We start from the raw sequence: 21958 nt of genomic DNA on the forward strand, positions 1-21958 counted from the left end.
CAAAAGGCTTCTTCATTTCTAACAGACTGGTGGGAAGTACCAGGCATTTGTCCTCTTGCGGGATCATAGCTCCATCAAGCTATAATGCAAATGGTTAGGGTCACATGAGTCATGGTGTTGTTGGGTGAGAATAGGTGGGTCATTGACCCACCTGGCCATCCTGTAACTAAATAAGGTCATGTCCATGGCCATGGTGTGAATGGCTGTTAAGATGCCTGGGGAGAGATCTCAAGACTGCAATGTAAGTGGCTGGTAAGTGGTATCTTAGACCATCTCCTCTGTTCAGTGATGGTCTTTCCAGTTTGACATGGATGGCTTCTTTCACTTTTTTTTAAAGGTGACATATTATGAAGCTTTTTCAATAAGTTACATAGGTCTATGATTTCCATAAAACATGTTATTGAAGCTGTTTGCTGGAAATAGCTTTTAGGAAAAGATTCTTGCCCCCCTCTATATCCCTCTGTTTCACTCCCTTTCAGAATGTGCTGTTTCTGTTGTCTGTAGCTTTAAATGCAAATGAGCTGCTGCTGTCCCACCCATGTCACCATGGTAACGGGGAGAGCGTAGACTCACATAGCACTACCTATGTGAAAGTAGTGGACATGGCGGCAGTGAACAGACCGAGTTCTTCAGTAGTTCAACCGTACATGTTCAAACCTGAATCCTGAAGGAGGGAAAGCTCCTACAGAACCTCAGAGAATTCATCAGCAGGACGCTTCTAAAAGGTTAGTCAAAAAACATCTTTCTATCTTTTTCTCTTCAACACAAGCACCGCCTGTACAGGTGGCAGCGTGAGAGGCCCGCAGTTCAAACGGTCAAGGCTCACGCTAGGAAGCACCAATCCTAACTTGTAGCATAACAGATTGACGGGGAGAAACTCAGCTAAAAGCCTCTACCAAGCATTGCCAGCCAAACGAAACATAATTCATACCGCAATAAATAATATGCGCATGTAACGAAAACAGGGAAATAGTGTATGTCCACTTTAGCGCGTTTGCTGATTTTCACTACATCACGCAAACCACACAAGTCAGGTCCTGGTTGTTTACATAAAGAGGAGGGGGTCTCTAGCAATCACTGGGTTGCTGAGACATTGACCCTCTAACTGCGCTGTTAGTTTCAGCGCTCCGTCTCATTTACACATGATTGGGCAGAGCACACACAGGCGACACTGCTCAGCAGCACTACTGACCATTCACCTCAGGTTGAGAAAAAGTAGCTAGCTAGAGCACGCACATTCAAATCTAAAACGTGGGTGCTGTTATTGTTGAAAATGTTGGTATGCAAGGTTTCTTACTTCTTTAGCTTTATACATGCATGATTTTTTTTATTTGTTTGTATCAGTGCACATGTGGAAATTGTGCAACAATGCAGTCAGAGCCTGAGAACATAAGCTGTCAGGAGGTGCCACAGGTCACATTATCTTTACCTACACTTACAGTATGATCGCAGTGTATGATTGCAGATAACATGCAGATACTCACCTTATGTTATGCATAATATGTTACAACATGGCTGTAGCAGCTGGATGAGGCCTCCATGCATGATCAACCATCCAGGTTTAGAACCTGTTTGTCTCAATCTGTTCTTGCTGCAGAAGGCATACAACACTTACAGGGCTGATTACAGTCCTTTACAGCTATGTGGGACAGAGCAGTGAGTTTCATCTATAATAAGCAACTTCACTGTTCATACACCATAATAAACTACATACAGTCAGTCATATTTTTTCTTGAACATATAGCCAGGTTATTCCTTAGCAAATACTATATATTATCCATTTATTCACATGAAACATTTTACAGATATACAATAAATATTAATTGACTACAGTCATGAATATTTGTACATGGAAATACAGCACAAGTGAAGGATTCTGAATCCATATTAGAAAAATGTGAATACAGATGTTGACATTATAGAACCTGTTGACTAACATTATGTTCAGTTTTCTCAGTCGTTACAGGTATCTAGCCTATGAGCCTACTTGCAAACAATACTACATGAGGAGACATCATTTGCTCTGTCTAGACTACATAAGAAATAATTTGAATCTGAGTGACAACGCTGAAAAAATGCTACATTTCCAACTAAACAAAAGAAATTAATCTAGCCTTTCAAGAGTTCTACTCTTTTTCTCTAATATGAATAAATTTGAATGCTATGTCGATAATGGGGACACAGATACATCATTTAATGACATATCTTGGCCCACCAGGAGACAATGGAGAGGTGTTTTGGAAACAGAAGTAAAATATGCCTCAACTGGGAAAACACCAGCGTGGAGTTTCATAAAAGCTTCCTGGATGAGATTTTTTCCCTCAGGATGGCAAAAGCAATTTAAGAATATGTAATGAGGAGGAATCTTTGTTCATCCAACCATAGCAAAAAAACTGTCTTGGTGTTAAAATACTTTTAATGGCCATTCAAGGACGGTCTAAAATTCACTAAGCTGCTGCTACGGACAATACAGCAGCCTGTGTCTTCTAAACACTATGTTTAGATAAAGTCATTCCTGATGTACTAGAATGTGATCTACCTTTTCATAAAAAGCTTGCAGGAAAGGGTTTTCTGGCAGAAAGGTTTTTGGCAGGCAGTATAAAGAGTGACCACATATAGAAAGAGTCATGGTGGGTGAGTGGGTTAACCACATGATTGTCACCCTGGAGACTGGAGTTCAAGTCCTGTGTGAAACCTATTGTTATATCATTGACTTGTTATTTTCCTTTTTCTGTTGCAGCTTGGTTGGGTTTTGGTAACGTTAGATTTAGGAAAATACCATGTTTTGGGTTAAAACACAACCTTTCACAATGTTAACAGGGTTAAAAAGGGTCAGTGCAGTTCTTCCAATTATTTTTAGGCAATTCTTCTCAAAATATAAAGTAAAGAGACATCAAGAATCAAGAAAAGACATGAGAATCAATCAAGGGTGATATACACATTAACATAAACAGGGTCAATACAGTTTTTGAAATTAAAAACATCTGTTCGCTACAATTGGATGAACAATGTCATTATCTCAAAACAGTAAATGCCAATGATGATGTGATCTGCTATCATTTCCATAAATACAAAGCCTTGTAAGGATCCCATGCAATTTTCAACCATTAAGTATTTTAAATACTTATGACTTGTTTACCAATATTCTTGTGACATGCCCGGAGAAGGTAATGCACTCTTTAGTACATTCAGACCAGATGGACTTCATTTGAGGCTGACCTGCCTCTAACAAGAGGAGACTTCTTCATGCAATGTCAAGAGCCTCTACTTTTCAGAATCCAGCACTAGCAATATCACTGGATGCTGAAAAAGCTTTTGATAGAACACAGTGGCCTTATTTATTTCAATTACAGTAAAAAAATGACTGTGGGCAAATGCAATGGATCAAAGCACTATAGAATGAACCAGCTGCAGCCAATCAAATGTTAGCCAATGATTTATTATCTCATCCTCCCTAATTCCTCAGATTCCACACAACAAGCCTGCTCAGCCACATCAGACATTTTTATTTTTGAACAGCTGACTGGTGCATTTGAGCCAATCAAGATACAACTAGAAATAATGTGAATGGACAGAAGCATCTGGTCAACTTTCTGGATACAAAACCAATTGCATTACAAGTAAGGCTATCCCTCTTAACCAATATACCAGCCCATCTTGGCTCTGCATCCTTTGTCTGGAAATGTCAAGATATGAAGTACCTCAGTATAAATAGCAAATTAGCAAGATATTTGACTTAAACAAATATCTACAGGTGATATATGGAGATGGACAATACTACCTTTATCACTGTAGAGCCAAGGAGATAAAGATAAACTTTCTATCCAAATTTTCCTTTCTTATATCAGCCATTCTATTTAAGTTTCCCCAACATTGATTTAAAGAAATAGACATTATTTTCAAGCTCTCTGTTGCAGGACAAAAGGAATCAATCTTAAGGAACTGGTCATGCCCAGAAACAAGTGTGGTTTGAGTATTCCTGGGCGTTCTCTTTACTATTTAGCATACTATAGAATATGATCAAAAGAGGGAAGAAGGCATTGGATGCCTGACTAGGACAGAGACATCCTCTTAATGCCTTCAGTAATGTAAAGCAAAGCGCTGGGTAAGGACTGGCAGTGATCTGCGTATCCTTGTTTTGGTGCAACATGCCAAGAGAATGACATAGGTTGACACAATGTCTTCAACCAGTGATGTTTGGATGTATAACATCAGACTTAAACTTGTCTTTACAGTTCCGAAAGATTTTGAAATTTCAATAACCTTTAACCCAGGGGTGAGGCACACTGATGTTATCCATGTATTCAGGACAAGAAGAATGCTGAAAGATTTGATTCCTTTCCCCAAAGTTGGACTAATATGAGTAAATGTTCTAAGTGACAGTCACCCAGTTTCTCCAGCAGTAGGCTGCTGAGGTATAACTGCCAGGCCTGTCTGATGTGTTTGCAATATTCCCCTTCTGTAATGTAGGCACTAGTTAAACCAATCTTTGATGCTCTGATATTTTGAAGAAAGTGGTTGCCTACTGATAAATTTAGAATTCACTGTATGCATCCTTGTCTAAACGTAAAGGGGTATGTGGACAGTAGTCATGGTGGAAGGACAGCCCAGGGAGGGATGATAGAAAATTTCCCTGATTTTCAAATCCCAGGTTGACAGGTATGGCTTGGTTCTTGTTCTTATTCTCTTCCAATAATGAAGAAGCTTTTTTCCTCTGTCCTAATTGACTGTGTTGGACCCTTGCGTAAAAAACAGTAAAGGTGCCAGAAATACTTGTCCACTATCATGGCTGTGGCCACTAGATTCCCTGAAGCTATAAACTTACATATTAGAGGTAAGGTGAAAGCAGAAGCTCTGCTCCAGTTCTATTCTACCATTGGATTTCTGGTTGAAGTTCATGACCATAGGTCAGAATGGATCAGAATAGTTTCAGGAAATTATGCATGAACTAGGGATCAAGCAGATTAAGTACTCGCTTCCAATCCACTGTCACAAAATGCCATTGAATGCTGCCATCAAACAATCTCATAATTAAAGCAGAACTGTGAATTGCCAATTAGACTGGATGTCTACTTATTGGATGTTTATTTTTTGTGGCCTTTGATAAAGTTAGTAGCAGTAGAAAAATGATTTTACCATTTGACAACAGATTAAACAATCCCTTCACAAAGTTTTGTTTGGTTCACCACTACATTTCATGTGATAAAGGAATCAGAAAAGAATGGGTTGGTGGCAATGATCAGGGGAAACAAAGAGTTTTGTTGATTTATTTTTACTGACCTGTTTGCCAACGTCCTCCAAGGGTGTGGCCATCGTGTGCTCTGTAAATAGAGTGGATTCATACAATAAACATATAAGCTGTGTGTAAAAACACTCCTTATATATAGTGGTCTACATCAGTGGTTCCCGACCTGGGGGATGCATACAATTTTGTCTGCACTGAGGTTGTGAGGTTACCAAACTTATATTTGTGCACATTAAATTTATAAAATCTGAATCAAAGAAGAAAACAAGGCAATATCTTGAGAGTTACCTTGATTTTGGTTTTATCAAAGGACAGGACAGTTTGCGGCTAGAATGCATCATTTGTGGTGAAAAGCTAGCTAATGGCAGCATGAAGCCAAGCAAACTGAAACAACACCAGGAGACCAATCACTACCAGACTATTGGTGAAAGTCGAGAATATTTTGAGAGGAAGAAGCAATTGGCACTATCAAGAAGATCCATGGACATCAGAAAAGCTTTTGAAGGAGCAGGTAGTGATGTACACAGAGCCATGGAGGCGTCATTTGTGGGGACCACTGTGTGGTCGACTGTGATCTTGCAAGAATTGATGTGTTTTGGATCAAAACGGCATACCTGGCGGACACGTTCACGCTCTACAATGAGATGAACAAGAGGATGCAGGGACATGAATCAAACGTCATGCAGTGCAAAGATGCCCCGGATGCTTTTGTGCACAAACTGGATTGCAGAGTTCAAAAAATGTTAAACGGGGAATTACAGCACATTCCACTGCTGCTGAAGCAGTCTGCTGGTACTGTGCTTGCGTCTTTATGCACTGAGTTTACCAGGCACCTGAACCTGCTCCGTGAGGAGATTAAGAGCTGCTTTGCAGACATCTGTGAGTATTAATCAAAGTAAGCATGGGTGCTGGAACCCTACATTTCCACCCTCAAGGATGTGGAATACCTTGGCTGTGAAGATGAGCTTTGTGACCTTCAAGCTGATTCTGTGTCAAAAAAATATTTTCAGGAGAACGGATACAAAAAGTTTTCGATTGTCAAAGGACCAGCTGTTGCTCCCAGACTGGCCAAACATGCAGTAACAAGGGTTATTCTCCCATTCAGGACTACATGTCTGAGACAGCATTCAGTGACCTTGTGACAATAGAAACAAAAGCCAGAAACAGACTTGATGTCCACCAGGACTTTAGACTGGCGGTCACAACCATCACACCTGACCTTGCATCCCTGGTCAAAGGTATGGTGGCCATTAGTTTATGAATAAATAAAGTGGCACAGAGTAAAAAACGTAAGGGATAACTTGTTTATTGTTATTGATGTTTATTGTTATTGTAATTATTACACATAAATGTGTATAGCTGTGTCCCAACCTGTGTTGACATGATGTGCATGTGAATATCAACAGACTTCCCCTGTTTAATTTACTTGTCTGAAGGAGATCTGTGACAGAGCTGTATGTATAGGCCTAGGTGCTGATACATCTCTGAAATTCTATCTTTATTAGGGCTGTGACGGCCCCAGGGCCTTAGTCCTTTGAGGATACTGTGTGTGTGCTCTGTCTTGCAGGTACTCAACTGGGTGGAGCTAGGAGGACATCAAGTAACTGGGAACACCTGGCCAGTGTTCCCAGGTTACTTAACCCCGCCTGCCCAGTCCACGGGCGTTCGTGCTCGTCAATCACAGCAGCAGCAGCGGGCTGCTGCCACGCTCTCGTCGGTCTTCACCACGCCATGCTGCCTACTGATTTTTGAGTTATTGTCTTTTGGTTTCGCACTGACAACATGCACCACATACTATACAACACACCCATGCACCCTCACACACCACTGACACTGATTCCCACACCCCATAGCATTTTTACTTGTTTGCATTATTTAATAAATTTTTGTTCATTTTTGGAGCCGCCCGTTTGCATCTCCCTTATTTGTTGCGGCCTACGAGCCGGCCGTAACAAATTGGGGGCTCGTCTGCTTGAAGTGCCAGGGAGATTTTGTATGTTTTCCTTCTTTTCTCCTAAGTAAGTAAGTTTTGGGTAAGTTTGATTGACCTGGTTTAGTCGAGCGCTTTGTTTGTGTGAGAGCACGTGTCGGTCCAGTTTAATTGGCTGCGCGTCGGCGGAAATAGGGAGACTGAGCTCTCCTGCAGAATTGACGTCATGGGGATTTCCCCCTGTGGCTGATGTAGGTAGGTAACCTTGTATTGTAGGTGCTTACGTGTTGCGCTCCGGGAGATGTATTTTGAGGGTGAGTTTGAGTATGTTTTTGCAGCGCGTGGTTTGCTGTGTTGTGGCGAGGGAGACGTATTTTTTCTGTGCTGCTGACTGCAGTTCTACGCGTAGGTTTGGGAAGGTAAGTGTTGATCCGCGTTTGTGTCTGTGTTACCTGTAGGAGCGGTTCCCCTGGTAGGTTTCAGCGGCGTCTCCCCTTTGAGTTTCGTCGGGGGGGTTTTGTAGTGTTGGGGTACGGTGGCTAGAGCTTCCCTTTGCCTTTTCCCTAAATTCGCTCAGGAGCACATCCGTGGTTCCGGGGTGGTTGCCAGTTTATCTGGTCGCTTCTCTCGGGCCAGCGGGCTATAGTGCGTAAATACCCGCCGCTACGCCTCATGAAGACTAGGGGGGAGTTATGTAGGTAGATTCCTGGTTAGGCAGTAAGATAGCGGGGGACTTGCTTCGGCTGGAGGCCGCATTTGCCTGGGTTTCACACTGGTGGGTCTAACACGTTGCATTCTCATTGTCCTGTGCGGTTGTATTTGTAGATTATGGAGGACGTAGTAGGAGCATTTGTTGAAACTCCGTCTGAAGAGTTTCTGGAAGGGTGTACAGTTACTCAGCTGGTAAAAATTGCTGAGCATTATGATGTTGATGTTGGCGATAAAAGAGTCAAGGAGACTGTAAAGGCGAATTTAAAGGTTTGGTTGTTTAAAATGGGGGTGTTGGGCACCGCGGAGGCTTTGTCTGTGTCCGCACGCACCAGGGGCTCGGCTCCGCCATCAGGAGCGGGTCCTGGTGTGTCCTTTGAGCAGCAGAAGGAGTTGCTTTTGTTGCGGATGAAGTTAGAAACTGAGAGGGATGTTGCGATAGAGAAGATGAGGCAGGAGACAGAGCAGGCAAAGCTGGAGCTGCAGAGGCAGAAGTTAGTGCTGGTGAGTGAAGGGAAAATTGCTGCAGATGTCCTAAATGATGTTCCGGCTGCTCCGGGCGTCGTCTCAAGTAAAGCAGGTGATTTGAGTGATTTGAGGCTTGTTCCCAGATTTAATGAGCGGGATCCTGAAGTTTTTTTCTCCATGTTTGAACGTTTGGCTGAAGCGCGGGGGTGGCCTTATTCCACCCGCACATTACTGTTGCAGTGCGTGTTGACGGGCAGGGCTCAGGAGGCTTTTTCTGCTTTGAGTGACGGTGATAGCTTAAATTATGCTGTGGTAAAATCTGCTGTTCTCAAGGCGTATGAGCTGGTGCCTGAAGCGTATCGCCAGCGGTTTAGAAGTTAGAAAAGAGGTGCAAAGTCGCATTTCGAGTTTGCCCGTGATTTGTCCATTCAATTTGTTCGCTGGTGTACTGCTACGGAGGTTGAGTCATATGATGCTCTGCGTGATTTGATGATTTTTGAGCAGTTTAAAAGTTCGGTTCCAGAGCGTATTGCGACGTATATTAGTGAGCAAAAGGTTAAAACCGCAGCTGAAGCCGCAGCGTTGGCCGATGATTATGTGCTGACACATGGTGGGGATGGTGGTAATCCTGTTGCGCGAGGTGGCAGCGGTCGCTGGGAAAATCCTCCTCCTGTTGGTGCATGGTCTGGTCGTCCTGTAAAGCAGGAGCGCAGTGCGCATGAGTCTGACAAGGTTTGTAATTATTGTCATAAACGTGGGCACTGGAGAAGAGACTGTTATGTGTATAAATCGAGGTCTAAGCAAAATGGAGCAAATGGTAACCCCAAACCTGCCATGTTTGTTGCGCCGGTTTCAGAGCAGGTGTTGCAGTCCTCAGGTGGTGAATTAAAAACGCAGGAGTGTAGTCCAGAGCTGCAGTCCTATCTGCCGTTCATCACTGAAGGTTCTGTGTCTTTGGTAGGGAGTAATGATAAAATCCACATAAAAATACTGCGTGACACTGGTGCTTTTGATTCATTCATTTTAGCATCAGCCTTGCCATTTTCAGATGATTCCTACATGGGTTCTTACATCCCTGTACTTGGGATGGGGTTAAATGTTCTGCATGTACCTCTTCAAAGTGATGTTGTCCTGTGATCTTTTTCAGGGTGAGGTGGTGGTTGGCTTGCATCCGGCTCTGCCCGTGGATGGTGTTACCATGATTTTGGGTAATGGTATAGCAGGGAGTCGGGTGTGGGCTGGTGTTGCACCTCCTGCTGTTGTGGTGTCAGCGCCCTTGGTTAGCAGTAAGCCTGACAGGAACGAAAAAGAGTTTCCTGAAGTGTTCAGGGCGTGTGCTGTAACGCGCACGATGAAACAAGCAGAGTTAGAGGAGGTAAAATGCACTGATGATTCTTTGATGCAACATGATGTACTGTGTCCCGATGTTCCTTGGTCTGTCTCTCACAGTGAACTGGTGGAGGAGCAACGGGCTGATTTTTCGTTGAAGGGTCTGTTGGAGGTGCCTTGTCCGTCTGGTGAGGTGAAAAATCATGCACATTGTTATTTCATTCAGAATGATGTGTTGATGAGAAAGTGGGTGCCTCAGGGGGAGCAATTTGTTGGTGAGCCTGTTTACCAAGCTGTTGTGCCTTCCAGGTTTCGTAGGGTGGTGTTGCAGATTTCCCATGATGAGTCTGGCCACCTAGGCGTCAGGAAGACATACGACCGCATTTTGAGGTATTACTTTTGGCCGCGGCTTAAAAGGGACGTTTCTTTGTACGTCAAGTCGTGCCATACGTGTCAGCTCACCAGTAAGCCAAATCAGAGCTTAAAGCCTGCTATGTTGTCCCCCATACCAGCTATAAGTCAACCTTTTGAACATCTAATTATAGATTGTGTCGGCCCGTTGCCTCCGTCCAAATCCGGTTCTTGTTATCTCCTAACTGTGATGTGCCAGAGCACGAGATATCCGGCTGCGTATCCTTTGCGCACGATTACGGCTAAGTCTGTGGTCCGTGCTTTGTCGCAGTTTATTTCGGTCTTTGGTGTTCCGAGAGTCATTCAGTCAGATCAGGGATCAAATTTCTCGTCCCATTTGTTCGCGCAGGTGTTGAAACAGCTGCGAGTAAAACACAACCAGGCATCCGCGTACCATGCGCAGAGCCAAGGTGCTCTGGAGCGGTTTCACCAGACGCTCAAGTCCATGTTGCGTGCCTATTGTACTCAGATGAATAGAGACTGGGAAGGGTTTACCGTGGCTGTTGTTAGCTGCCAGGGAGGTAGTCCAGGAGAGCACGGGGTTCAGCCCTAATGACCTTGTTTTTGGTCATACTGTGCGCGGTCCTTTGGCATTGTTGCAGATTAATTGGACAGAGTCACAACCACAACAAAACCTCATTGACTATGTAAATGGTTTTCAGTATAGGCTTTACAAAGCCCAGGAGGTAGCCAAGAATAATTTGGAGTCTGCACAGCACAAGATGAAGAAGCTTTTTGATCGCCAGGTTGAGAATCGTGTTTTTCTCCCTGGGGATCAAGTCCTTGCTTTGTTGCCCATTGTTACCTCTCCATTTCAGGCTAAATATTCTGGCCCATTTTCTGTGGTGAAGAAGGTGTCAGAGCAGAATTATGTCATCGCTACTCCCAACCGTAGATCCTCTACTCAGCTCTGTCATGTAAATTTGTTAAAGCCATACTATTCTCGTGTGCAGCAGTCAGCCATTCAGGGAGAGCTGGTAGCTGGTGTCCATCCAGTTTGCTTGTCGGTGTCCGTATCCTCTCATGCTGTGGCAGGGCAAGGGGAGGAGGCTGTGCCAGGCCCTGATGAAGCTGTACTTTGCGGTCGTCTTAAAAACTCAGAGTCTCTGCAGAATCTTGACGGTTTGTTGTGTCACTTGGATGGTTCTCGGCGTGGTCAGTTGGCAGACTTAATTAAGTGATACCCGTGTCTATTTGGTGATACACCCACTCGCACACATCTGGTTGAACACGATATTGATGTGGGTGATTGTAAACCTATTAAACAGAGGTTTTATCATGTTCATCCGGAGAAACGGAAATATCTTGATGCTGAGGTTAAGTATATGGTGGATAATGGTATTGCTGAGCCGTCTTGTTCCAGCTGGGCGTCGCCATGTTTGCTTGTCCCCAAGTCCGACAACACGCCGCGATTTTGTTCAGAACGTGACAAAAGCAGACTCCTTTCCACTTCCTCGTATGGAGGATTGTGTCGATGAGGTGGGGTCAGCTAAATTTGTGAGTAAGTTTGACCTGTTAAAGGGCTATTGGCAAGTCCCGTTATCAGCCAGGGTGCGTGAGATAGCTGCGTTCACGACTCCAACTGGGTTGTATTCATACACCGTGTTGCCTTTTGGTTTGAGGAATGCGCCGGCGACTTTTCAGCGCCTGATGAATTTGGTTGTTGGGGGTCTGGAGGGTTGCTCGGTGTATTTGGATAATGTAGTCATCTTTTCGGATGACTGGGATAGCCATCTTGACCAAATTCAGCAGCTGTTTGACCACTTGGCTCATGCACGCTTAACTATTAATCTTGCCTAATGCGAGTTTGCGAAGGCCACTGTTACGTATTTGGGTCGTGTGGTAGGGCAAGGTAGAGTTTGTCCGGTGCGCTCGAAAGTTCAGGCTATTGATGAGTATGCCCCGCCTCCAACTAAAAAGGCACTTATGAGGTTTTTGGGACTAGTGGGGTGTTACAGATGTTTTTGTAGGAATTTTTCTACTGTTGTTGCTCCTCTCACAGACTTGTTGAAGGGTAAGGCTAAGTATGTGTGGTCCCCAGAGTGTCAGAAGGCGTTTGAGAGTGTTAAAGCCTTGATTTGTGATGCTCCTGTTTTGGCTGCGCCACAGTGGGATAAGGCGTTTAAACTTGAGGTAGATGCTAGTCATGTCGGCGCAGGCGCGGTGTTGTTGCAGGCTGATGATTTAGAAGTGGATAAGCCAGTGTGTTTCTTTTTGAAGAAGTTCACTAAACATCAGTTGAACTACTCAGTTATTGAGAAGGAGACTCTAGCGTTGGTTCTTGCTTTGCAGCATTTCAGTGTGTATGTTAGCTCTGTGCCTGTGGTGGTCTTTACGGATCATAATCCTTTGACTTTCCTCAGTTCTGTTTTGGGATTCTGTTATTTTTTTTATATTCAGGGTTTATTTAAAAAGGCAGTTATGGTTATGGTTGTGATCATGAAGTATAGCAGTGATGATAGTAGTTGACTGGTCTGTGCCAGGGTTCCCTTTGGGACCCTGACATTATGGGGGGGGGGGGGGGTGACGGCCCCTGGCCAGTGTTCCCAGGTTACTTAACCCCGCCTGCCCAGTCCACGGGGGGTTCGTGCTCGTCAATCACAGCAGCAGCAGCAGGCTGCTGCCATGCTCTCGTCGGCCTTCACCACGCCATGCTGCCTACTGATTTTTGAGTTATTGTCTTTTGGTTTCGCACTGACAACATGCACCACATACTATACAACACACCCATGCACCCTCACACACCACTGACACTGATTCCCACACCCCATAGCATTTTTCCTTGTTTGCATTATTTAATAAACTTTTGTTCATTTTTGGAGCCGCCCGTTTGCATCTCCCTTATTTGTTGCAGCCTACGAGCCGGCCGTAACAGGGCTACAGGGCAAGCCTTGAGCACTATTGTTATCCTGCGTGTTTTTTCTTCTTATTAGGGCCACAGGGCAAGCCTCGAGCACTATTGTTATCCAGCGTGTTTTTTCTTCTTATTATTAGGGCCACGGGGCAAGCCTCAAGCACTATTGTTATCCAGCATGTTCTTTCTTATTGTTAGTGATACAGTGCTGAGCTCTGAACACAGCAGGGGCAAAGCACTGAACACTCTTGTTCTTCTGCGCATTTCTTCTTCTACTACTTATTATTAGTGATACAGTGCTCTGAACTGAGCTCTGTTCAGAGCTCCTAAAAACACGCTCCTATCCTGCGTGTTTGTTCTTATTAGTGATACACTCTTGTTCTTCTGTGCGTTTCTTCTTCTTCTTCTTACTTATTAGTGATACAGTGCTGAGCTCTGAACTTTGCCCCTGCTGTGTTCAGTGCAAAGCACTGAACACTCTTGTTCTTCTGCGCATTTCTTCTTCTTACTTATTATTATTACGGCCACGGGGCAAGCCTCGAGCACTATTGTTATCCTGCGTGTTTTTTCTTTTTATTATTATTCTTCCTCTTTCATGTCAAATTTCGATTTGCTACTCCTACAGTTTTGAAGAAGAAGAAGAAGAAGAATCAGAGGGACAATCCCCTTTATTTTTCACACAGATACATGCCCATATCATGCCCACACACGCCATGCACTGGTGAAATTTGACTTCCGTCTGGATTAGTAATCATAACCTTTTATACACAGGGTTGCAGAGTTTTAGTCAAATGTCTATTAGAATGTAGTTAACACAGTGCAACAAATCGTATATATATTATCATAGGTCCTATAATGTTTTGTAAAGTTTAGAAGACAACTCTGTGATCAGTCATTTGGAAATGTCAAAATATCACACAGCTGATGTCGTTAACCTGCAGTTATGTTAACTTTGTTAGACAATGTCACTGTGTTAAAATATTAATTTTATCAGCAGCCAACAGCTTGTAATGACTGCTGCTCAACAGGTATTATTTAAGAGCCAGGACAAAATCGACATGTATCCATTTCTCTCTTGTTCCATTGTCTGACACAGTAAAAACTTGTAATGTAAATGAGAATGACTAAAATCATGAATTTGGCTTCACTGTTACAGTATAGGTAGCTACAGAGTGGGCTGAGTAATTGGCTATGTCTGCTTGTAGTCGAGGCTGTGAGGAAGTGACATTAAGGAGACAACCATCTCTTTGTCTCTAACTTTCTCTATAATCACATAATGATTTTATCAGATGATGATGCAGTTACAAAATAATGACTTACTCACCCCCACCACAGCTATATATTTAATTACCTAATTTCCCCAGTGTGGGATAAATAAAGTCTTCTTAGATTCAACTTTGTCATTGTCAGAGTGCAGCACAGAGACACAGAGACTTGTCTATTTCTAACTATCATATACACCTATCATCTTACAGAAACATCCTATCTAACACAAATAGAAAAATATTTAATGAGAACAAATATATTTTAGATTTTGCTTCAATAAAGCACGTGATGGAGATGACAGACAGTAGGAGGGACAAAATGGAGGTTTAATGGGCTGAAGCTCATTAGACTACAGAAATCTCACTCTCTCCACTTGAGAAGGAGTGGGTCTTTTATTTTTTTTTTAAGGAATTGTATTTTCTATGATTTTATGTGTGTCATGGTGCATAAAGATATGTCAGTTTTGAGAAATAGAATAGGTGTGGATCTTTATAGGTCTACTTAATAATGGTTAAACATCTCTTCCCTCAATCATGTTTCCTATTACCAAGACACTTAGAGCTGTGTTCATACACAAAACTTACAAACATAAAATCAGCTGCATGCAAAACCAGATCTTGCTGTGATTGCACATGGCACAAATAGTTGTCTCCCCTTTAACTATTTAACAAAAGCAATTGAAGTATGCTTGGATATTTAACGGTGCACTGTCTTGCCAGACCTGGAAACTCCCCATAATTTCCAACATATCTGGATATGCAACTCCAGCAGCATGTATTTAGCTTAGTTACAACAGTACAGAGTACAGCATCATCTGATGTAATTAATTAATTCTTCATATTTATTAGTTAGTGCTGTCAAAATTAACGCATTAATTTTGTCGATTAATTTAAAATGTTTAACTTGATAAAAAACATACTCGTTAAACAACGCAATTAATGCAGTTTTGTTTACTTCCGGTGTTGACTGACCCCTAACCTTTGGTAGCCCGTGCAGCCAAACCGAGCCACCCTGGCTACAGAGCAGCAGAATACCGCGCAACAGTGGGGGACAGAATGTTAGGCGGAAAGTTTTACTTTAAAAAGTTGCCAGGCGGCTCGTTGGAGAAACCGAAAGTCATTTGCACACTTTGCAAAGCCGAATTTAACTACCACAGAAGTAACTCGTCTTTGGCATATCATCTCAGAGCAAAACACCCGACTGAGACTACTTCTACGGGGCCTCGCCAGGCTACACTACAGGAGTGTGCTACTTGTGGGCAAACATCGAAACCTGCAAGTGATAAGTTAACCAATTCTTTGGTTACTTGGATAGCTAAAAACTGCTGCCCAATTAACATAGTAGAAGATGATGGACTGACAGGAGTCATTCCGACTGCATCGGGAGATACCTCTTATAATCTACCCTCGAGAGGAACCATCGTGTCAAAAATTCACACTTTGTATGAGGGCGAGAGGGCTCGGCGGAGGGACATGCTCGAGCAAGCAAAGGACATCGCTCTCACAGGGGACCACTGGACTTCTGTGAACAATGAAAACTACCTGGGCATCAAAAACTGGACTCTGCAGTCATTTGCACTAACTGTGACTAAAACCGAGGAGTGACATTATGCCGAGTCCCCTAAAAATGTAAACAAACTGGTCTGCCTTAGTAATTGGCTGAGTGCAAACAAGGGCTAAGCCAACTTGTCTCTTTGGAGTGAAATGTTCTGAACTTTCAGCAGTATCTTTCCTTGTTTTTTGATATTTGCATTGACTCGTGTGCACCTTTTTTAAATTCAATTGGCATGAAGATGGGACAGATTTTTGTTGTTAACGTCATTTAATAATTGCCCTTCAAGCTGATATTTAATTTTAGTAGCCTTGAAGATTTTGATATTCAACCTGCACTTTAATGTATAGGCCTGCATTTTTTTTTATTATTTGTGGATATTACAGTATAGTATTGCAACTTTGTTCATGTAATAAGTTTCAACTTCTTTTCTAGAAATAATTAAATTCTCAAAGTGGTGGACCTTCACTTTAACATGTAAGTCCGGGTTTTATTATTATCTCTGTTAGTGGATATAAGAAAGATGTTTTCTTTTTCTTTTTGGTAAACTTGGAGAGAAACTGTGTTCACTCAAAGCTGAAAGAAAGTTATTGAAATGGTCTTGGTCTGAATTTAAAAAATAAATACTTTCTGTGTGTTGATTCTACATTAATTCCAAGATTTTCCATAAATGAATATCCATTACAAGCTTCAGTCTTGAGTAGAAAAATGTGATTAATCGCAATTAATTGAAGAAAATTGTGCGATTAATTAGGTTTTTTTGTTGTTGTTGTTTTTTTAATTGATTGACAGTCCCATCAGTTATATATGGAATCTGGGATGGTTAACAATGACTATACATAATTTAAACTCCGCAGTTCTGCTCCTCTTAATTTATCCAACAGTGAAAATACAACAGCACATTTATCATTAAACAAATAAAAATGTGGTTTGAAGAAGCACACAAGTTGAGTAGCTGCTAAATACTGGTATCCACTGAAAACACTGAGGGTACTTCTGAATGGAGCTAAAATAACAACTTCCTGCCACCTCTAACTTTTTCTATGACAACACATTTTAAATGTTGGTTTTCGTCAGATAACAATAATTTGCCCCAGTGCAACTGCAAGCTGTAAGTAATAACTGTAGGACTGAGTCTAAGATGCTTGGTACGGAAGCTCTGAAAGGCAAGGTGGAAAAAAAAAATAAAACGGCCAATGTTTAAGTTTATCTCGTACGTACGAGATAGTATCTCGTACGTATGAGATAACTCGCAATTATTATTTTTTTTCACCTTGCCTCTCAGGGCCACTGGCTCAGTTATTTTGGAGGAAAAAAAAAATCTGAAACGAGAGGTTTAAACCTTCTCAGTTACTTTAACTACAAATATCTGCTGTAAACCACAATGGGACTGAGAGATTTCTCCATAAAATATTTATATCACATAATTTTATATAGAATTATGAATGAAAGCTCCATGTGACAACACGTAGCTGTTCCGCCACTGACAGTATGCCACGTCATCCAGACTGACCTGCCATGCAAAAGTATGTTGCTAACGTCAGCTAGTCATCACAATGAACTTTACAAGATGCCTGCATAATCTGTCAAAGATATCTATCAGCGATGTTCATCGTATCGTGGATGCCCACTCCCCTGCTCCGAAGAGCAAACGGGAAAAAGGGTTTCGTCTCTACATCTCTAGTTACGTTCACCAGTACGGGGATAAGTGATTTATTGGTGACGTTAGCTGACTAGCTGACGTTAGCAACGTGCTAATTTTTTAGTTTTGTGTTTGCTTCGTATGTTCTTTACTGTTACTTCTTGTGCTAACTGTGTTGACTTTATGTCCATTTCAGTGTCAGACAAAGATCAGGGCACAGGTGATGTTTCTGGGCTTGATGTCAGTCGAGGGCGGCGATCCCAAACACCGGCTCTTGTCTTGGTTGCTGTGTAACTGTTCCATTCAAACAGTGTTGGCACTGCGTTTGCTGCTAAAACCCGTCTACCTTTGGGGGTATTTCGAATTTGGGCATTTTCGAAATGTCGGCTGCATACCTTCGTATGGTGAGTTACCGAAAATCCCGTCCTGCATATTTTCTGCAGCCACTGTGCACGAAGTTCGGTGTCCTTCGGGAAGCAGTGGAAGCTAAGCTCGCTGTTATAGCGACTTGAGCCGGCACAAAGTGGCACACAACAGTGCTCATTAGAGCCACCCACCGTCTTCTGGAACTTAAAAGTCCCTCTCACATTATACTTCGTCTTCTTTCGTGGATGTTGATTCATTTTTCATTCCTTGTATTTATTTTAGCGCTGTTTTGACTGGAGAGGGAAGTAAACCGGAAACTGGTTTGCCGATTTCAGGCGGAATCGGAAGTACATCATGAGGCTTGCGCACAGAGCCTATTGAGTGGTACCATAAATTACACAAACCGACATAACGCAAATAAAAAGACATTCTCAGATATAGATAGATAGATAGATAGATAGATAGATAGATAGATAGATAGATAGAGATTGCATCTCCACTCAATCAGAGCACGCCACTTAGTTACCACAGTAAAAAAAACAAACAAACAAACAAAAAAAAAAAATCGACCACGATCTGACTCGAAAATCTGTTGTCGCAAGAGTCAGTAGGCTACATGACGTGCATTAGCCCACTACTTTAAAGCATCGATTGAAAAAGACAAACACCTGATAAAAATAATTACAAATATGTTTGCGGCTCACTTTTGCATGGCAGGTCAGTCTGGATGACGTGGCATACTGTCAGTGGCGGAACAGCTACGTGTTGTCACATGGAGCTTTCATTCATAATTCTATATAAAATTATGTGATATAAATATTTTATGGAGAAATCTCTCAGTCCCATTGTGGTTTACAGCAGATATTTGTAGTTAAAGTAACTGAGAAGGTAAAACCTCTCGTTTCAGATTTTTTTTTCTTCCAAAATAGCTTGGCCAGTGCCCCTGAAAGGAAAAGTGAAAAAAAATAATAATTGCGAGTTATCTCGTACGTACGAGATAGTAACTCGTACGTACGAGATACTATCTCGTACGTACGAGATATCTCGTACTTTTGCATGGCATACTTTTGCATGGCAGGTCAGTCTGGATGACGTGGCATACTGCCAGTGGCGGAACAGCTACGTGTTGTCACATGGAGCTTTCATTCATAATTCTATATAAAATTATGTGATATAAATATTTTATGGAGAAATCTCTCAGTCCCATTGTGGTTTACAGCAGATATTTGTAGTTAAAGTAACTGAGAAGGTTTAAACCTCTCGTTTCAGATTTTCTGTACGAGATAAACTTAAACATTGGCCGTTTAATTTTTTTTTTTCCACCTTGCCTTTCAGAGCTTCCGTAGCTTGGTAAAAGAGAGTAAAAGAATTTTTTTCCTTCTTTTTTTTGGCAAACTTTACCTGTACAATATATTTCAGTGAGTTGGAATGCTGGTTATGTGTCAAACAAAATTTTTAGGTCGTGGTAAGATCCAATCATCATCCATCATATTTATCTATTTCATCATCAAAATTATTTTATGATCATGAACTTGTCAGAGAAATTGACAGAGAAGTTTTGTCATGGTGCATCCTGAGCATCTATTAAAAGGAAAGCCAGATCTCCACTGTGAAACACAAGATAAAAGTTCTGTGGACATTCATCAAACCATCGCAGATACCCTCCCTACAGGCAGCAGTTAACATTTCCATGACAAAAGACATCACATGCACGTGCACATCTCTTTGCCTTTGATGATGCAATGCGGACACACAGTTTGCCATGAATAAGCAATATCAAATATTTCCCTGACTTTTGCATTACATTTCAGAATGCCTGAAAACTGGGTGTTTAAGTAAGCAGCCAATCACAGACTGGAGCAACAACAAATTTATCCAACAGCACAGTTAATGCTGCACAGTTAGTAAGTAACTCATACAATTAAAGTGACAGACTGTCCCTAAAAATAAACAAGATTTGCTATTCTCATCTCTAATGTTTTTATTTCCTGGAAAATTGGTAATTGTTTCACAGTGGCCATCAAACTCGGGTCAGGGAGGTGTGTCTTTTGCCAGGTGCCAGTTTGATTCTTGGTGTCTTGTTTTCCAGTAGAATTCAGAGATAACTGAATCAGGAGATTTGTACTAGGAGTGGGTGGGTTGGTTTGGGACCATTGGGGATATATCCTTTATCTTAGGAAGTAGAGCCTGGGGGAAAAATTGATGCCTAAATACGTGATGTGACCTGCACATAAAGGTAAGTGTCCCAACTTTTTTGGAAACAGGGTTGTATTTGAACATTGCACAGCAGTTCAATTTGTGTCTCTGTTGTGATTTTGTCTCAGCAAAATAGGGTGTTCTGTACTGCTGTATATGTGGTATCTGTTGGTTTAGAAAGCTAAAAGCTATTACCGGTTTGCAGATGCACTATGAATGCCTACTGTTCTGTAGCATTGCTGCCATAGTAAAGGCTGTCTCAATGTGTGTGTGTGTGTATGTGCATGTGTGTATACCAGTGAGCACAGAGTGTGACCATGTGGGCCCACTTTTTGTCTCGTAAAGCATGATGAGTAAGGGGAGCCCACTAAAGCCTGATTGTAATTACATTAACCACATGTCTGCAGATTAAGGGTGCTCCGATCAGGATTTTTGGTGCTGATCACCAAACACTGGAAGCAGTGATTCAGCACTGCTGATCACTGATCACAGGGTCTGTTTGAAGCCTTCTATTTATTATGCTGCACTATCAATCTATTTAATTATTCTTAAGTTTGTATCTTAATGTCTGTGAAGATTCTCATTCATTCAGCTCATGGTATTTCTAAGTGCTTCCAAAGGCAACTGGACTTGTTTGTTGACTTGTTTGTGGACAAATAAGTTTAGTTGCCTTACATTTGTATATTAAGTATTAAAATTAAGAGATGAGAAAGTATCATGAATAGGCATCTATTTATTGGCAGACATTATGTACAACATATTCCATTCCCTTTCTTCGGAACAAAACTGAAACCACAGCAGCCTACTCTTTGTTATTGGGATCAACTTAGATCTCTAAAAACTGCAACAAAAAAGGCTATGGCCAAAATACTGTACCGCATGTTTGGCAGTCAGCTTATTCCTCTTCTCATCTACAATATTTCCTGCTGTGCTGAAAAGTCACTCAGTATCAACACTTGTGCACAGCACACAGAGGTAGGCTCATGCTGCTTGTGTGAGAACGGCAAAGCAGCTTTTACCGTCCTGGCAAAAACAAGCAATTGTCCACTTAATGGGATAAAGGGCTCCGAAAGGTAGAGGTTCAGCTGTGATGATGTTGAGCTGCTGATGATGACCGTGTTCCCCTTTCACTGGGGGTTTGGTGTCTTGCGTGTTCTGCATTATCCAATCGGATCGTTCTTAATAGAGACCTCTGACAAAACTATTTATAATGCATATTGATCAATAACAATTGGTGGCCAATTGATCAGAGCACTCTTAATGCAGATTACATAATTTTATTTCTTACCAATTTGGACTCATAATTTCCTCTCCTCATGGACCTCTTGTCAAAGTATAATGTGATTTCTGTAAGGTTAATGTGAAAAAAAGTGTGGCCAGTACAAAAGATTTCAAGGATCAATTTTCCATTTCAGTGGAGCACTCAATTTATAACATATCCGGGTTTAAATATTGCTAATCAATTAAAAAATGTTATCCCTAAATCATGACTTACTGCTCAGAAGGACTTGGACAAATGGATGCAGTTACTTGTTAGTTAGTTGCAGGTACTGATTAACACAGAAACCATATAAATTGTTATTAAAACTGTCGTAGTTTTAGACTGTTTTTCACCTGTCAACCTTCACCAACTAATTAAATTAATTTTCATCATCAAAATCGTCAAGAGACCCCATCCCAATTAATTGGCTTAAAGAAGTTTTACCCTTAATTGGCTCTTCTTTAAGAAGAAGAAGAAGAAGAAGAAGAAGAAGAAGAAGAGGAAGAAGAAGAATCGGGGGGAGACATTCCCCTTTTTTGTCACACAACATGCACATGCAGAACACTGCACACAAAGGTGAAATTTGTCTTCCGCATTTCACCCATCCTGGTCGTCCTTCCTCCGCGGCAGACCAGGAGATACCATTGACCATGGTATCCTATTTCAGAGACTGGAACACTTCATTGGCATTACGGGAACTGCACTAAGATGGTTTAAATTCTACTTCTCAG

The 21958-nt window shown here is 41.9% G+C and overlaps 1 protein-coding gene across 5 annotated transcripts in view; it reads right to left on the bottom strand.

Annotated features, from left to right (window-relative positions):
- Nucleotides 1-21958, bottom strand: part of mettl22 (methyltransferase 22, Kin17 lysine) — a 155141-nt gene that overhangs the window by 75298 nt on the left and 57885 nt on the right. For all 5 annotated transcript variants that reach the window (XR_013078294.1, XM_076751840.1, XM_076751839.1 and 2 more), the window contains exon 5: nt 5281-5321. Coding sequence is in view for 4 of the 5 variants with exons in the window: in XM_076751840.1 (XP_076607955.1) it covers nt 5281-5321 (41 nt within the window). In the remaining variant the exon portion in view is untranslated. The remainder of the gene's footprint in view (nt 1-5280; nt 5322-21958) is intronic.

The sequence above is a fragment of the Chaetodon auriga genome, chromosome 16 (genome assembly GCF_051107435.1).
Source record: "Chaetodon auriga isolate fChaAug3 chromosome 16, fChaAug3.hap1, whole genome shotgun sequence".
NCBI classification, from domain to species: Eukaryota; Metazoa; Chordata; class Actinopteri; order Chaetodontiformes; family Chaetodontidae; genus Chaetodon; species Chaetodon auriga.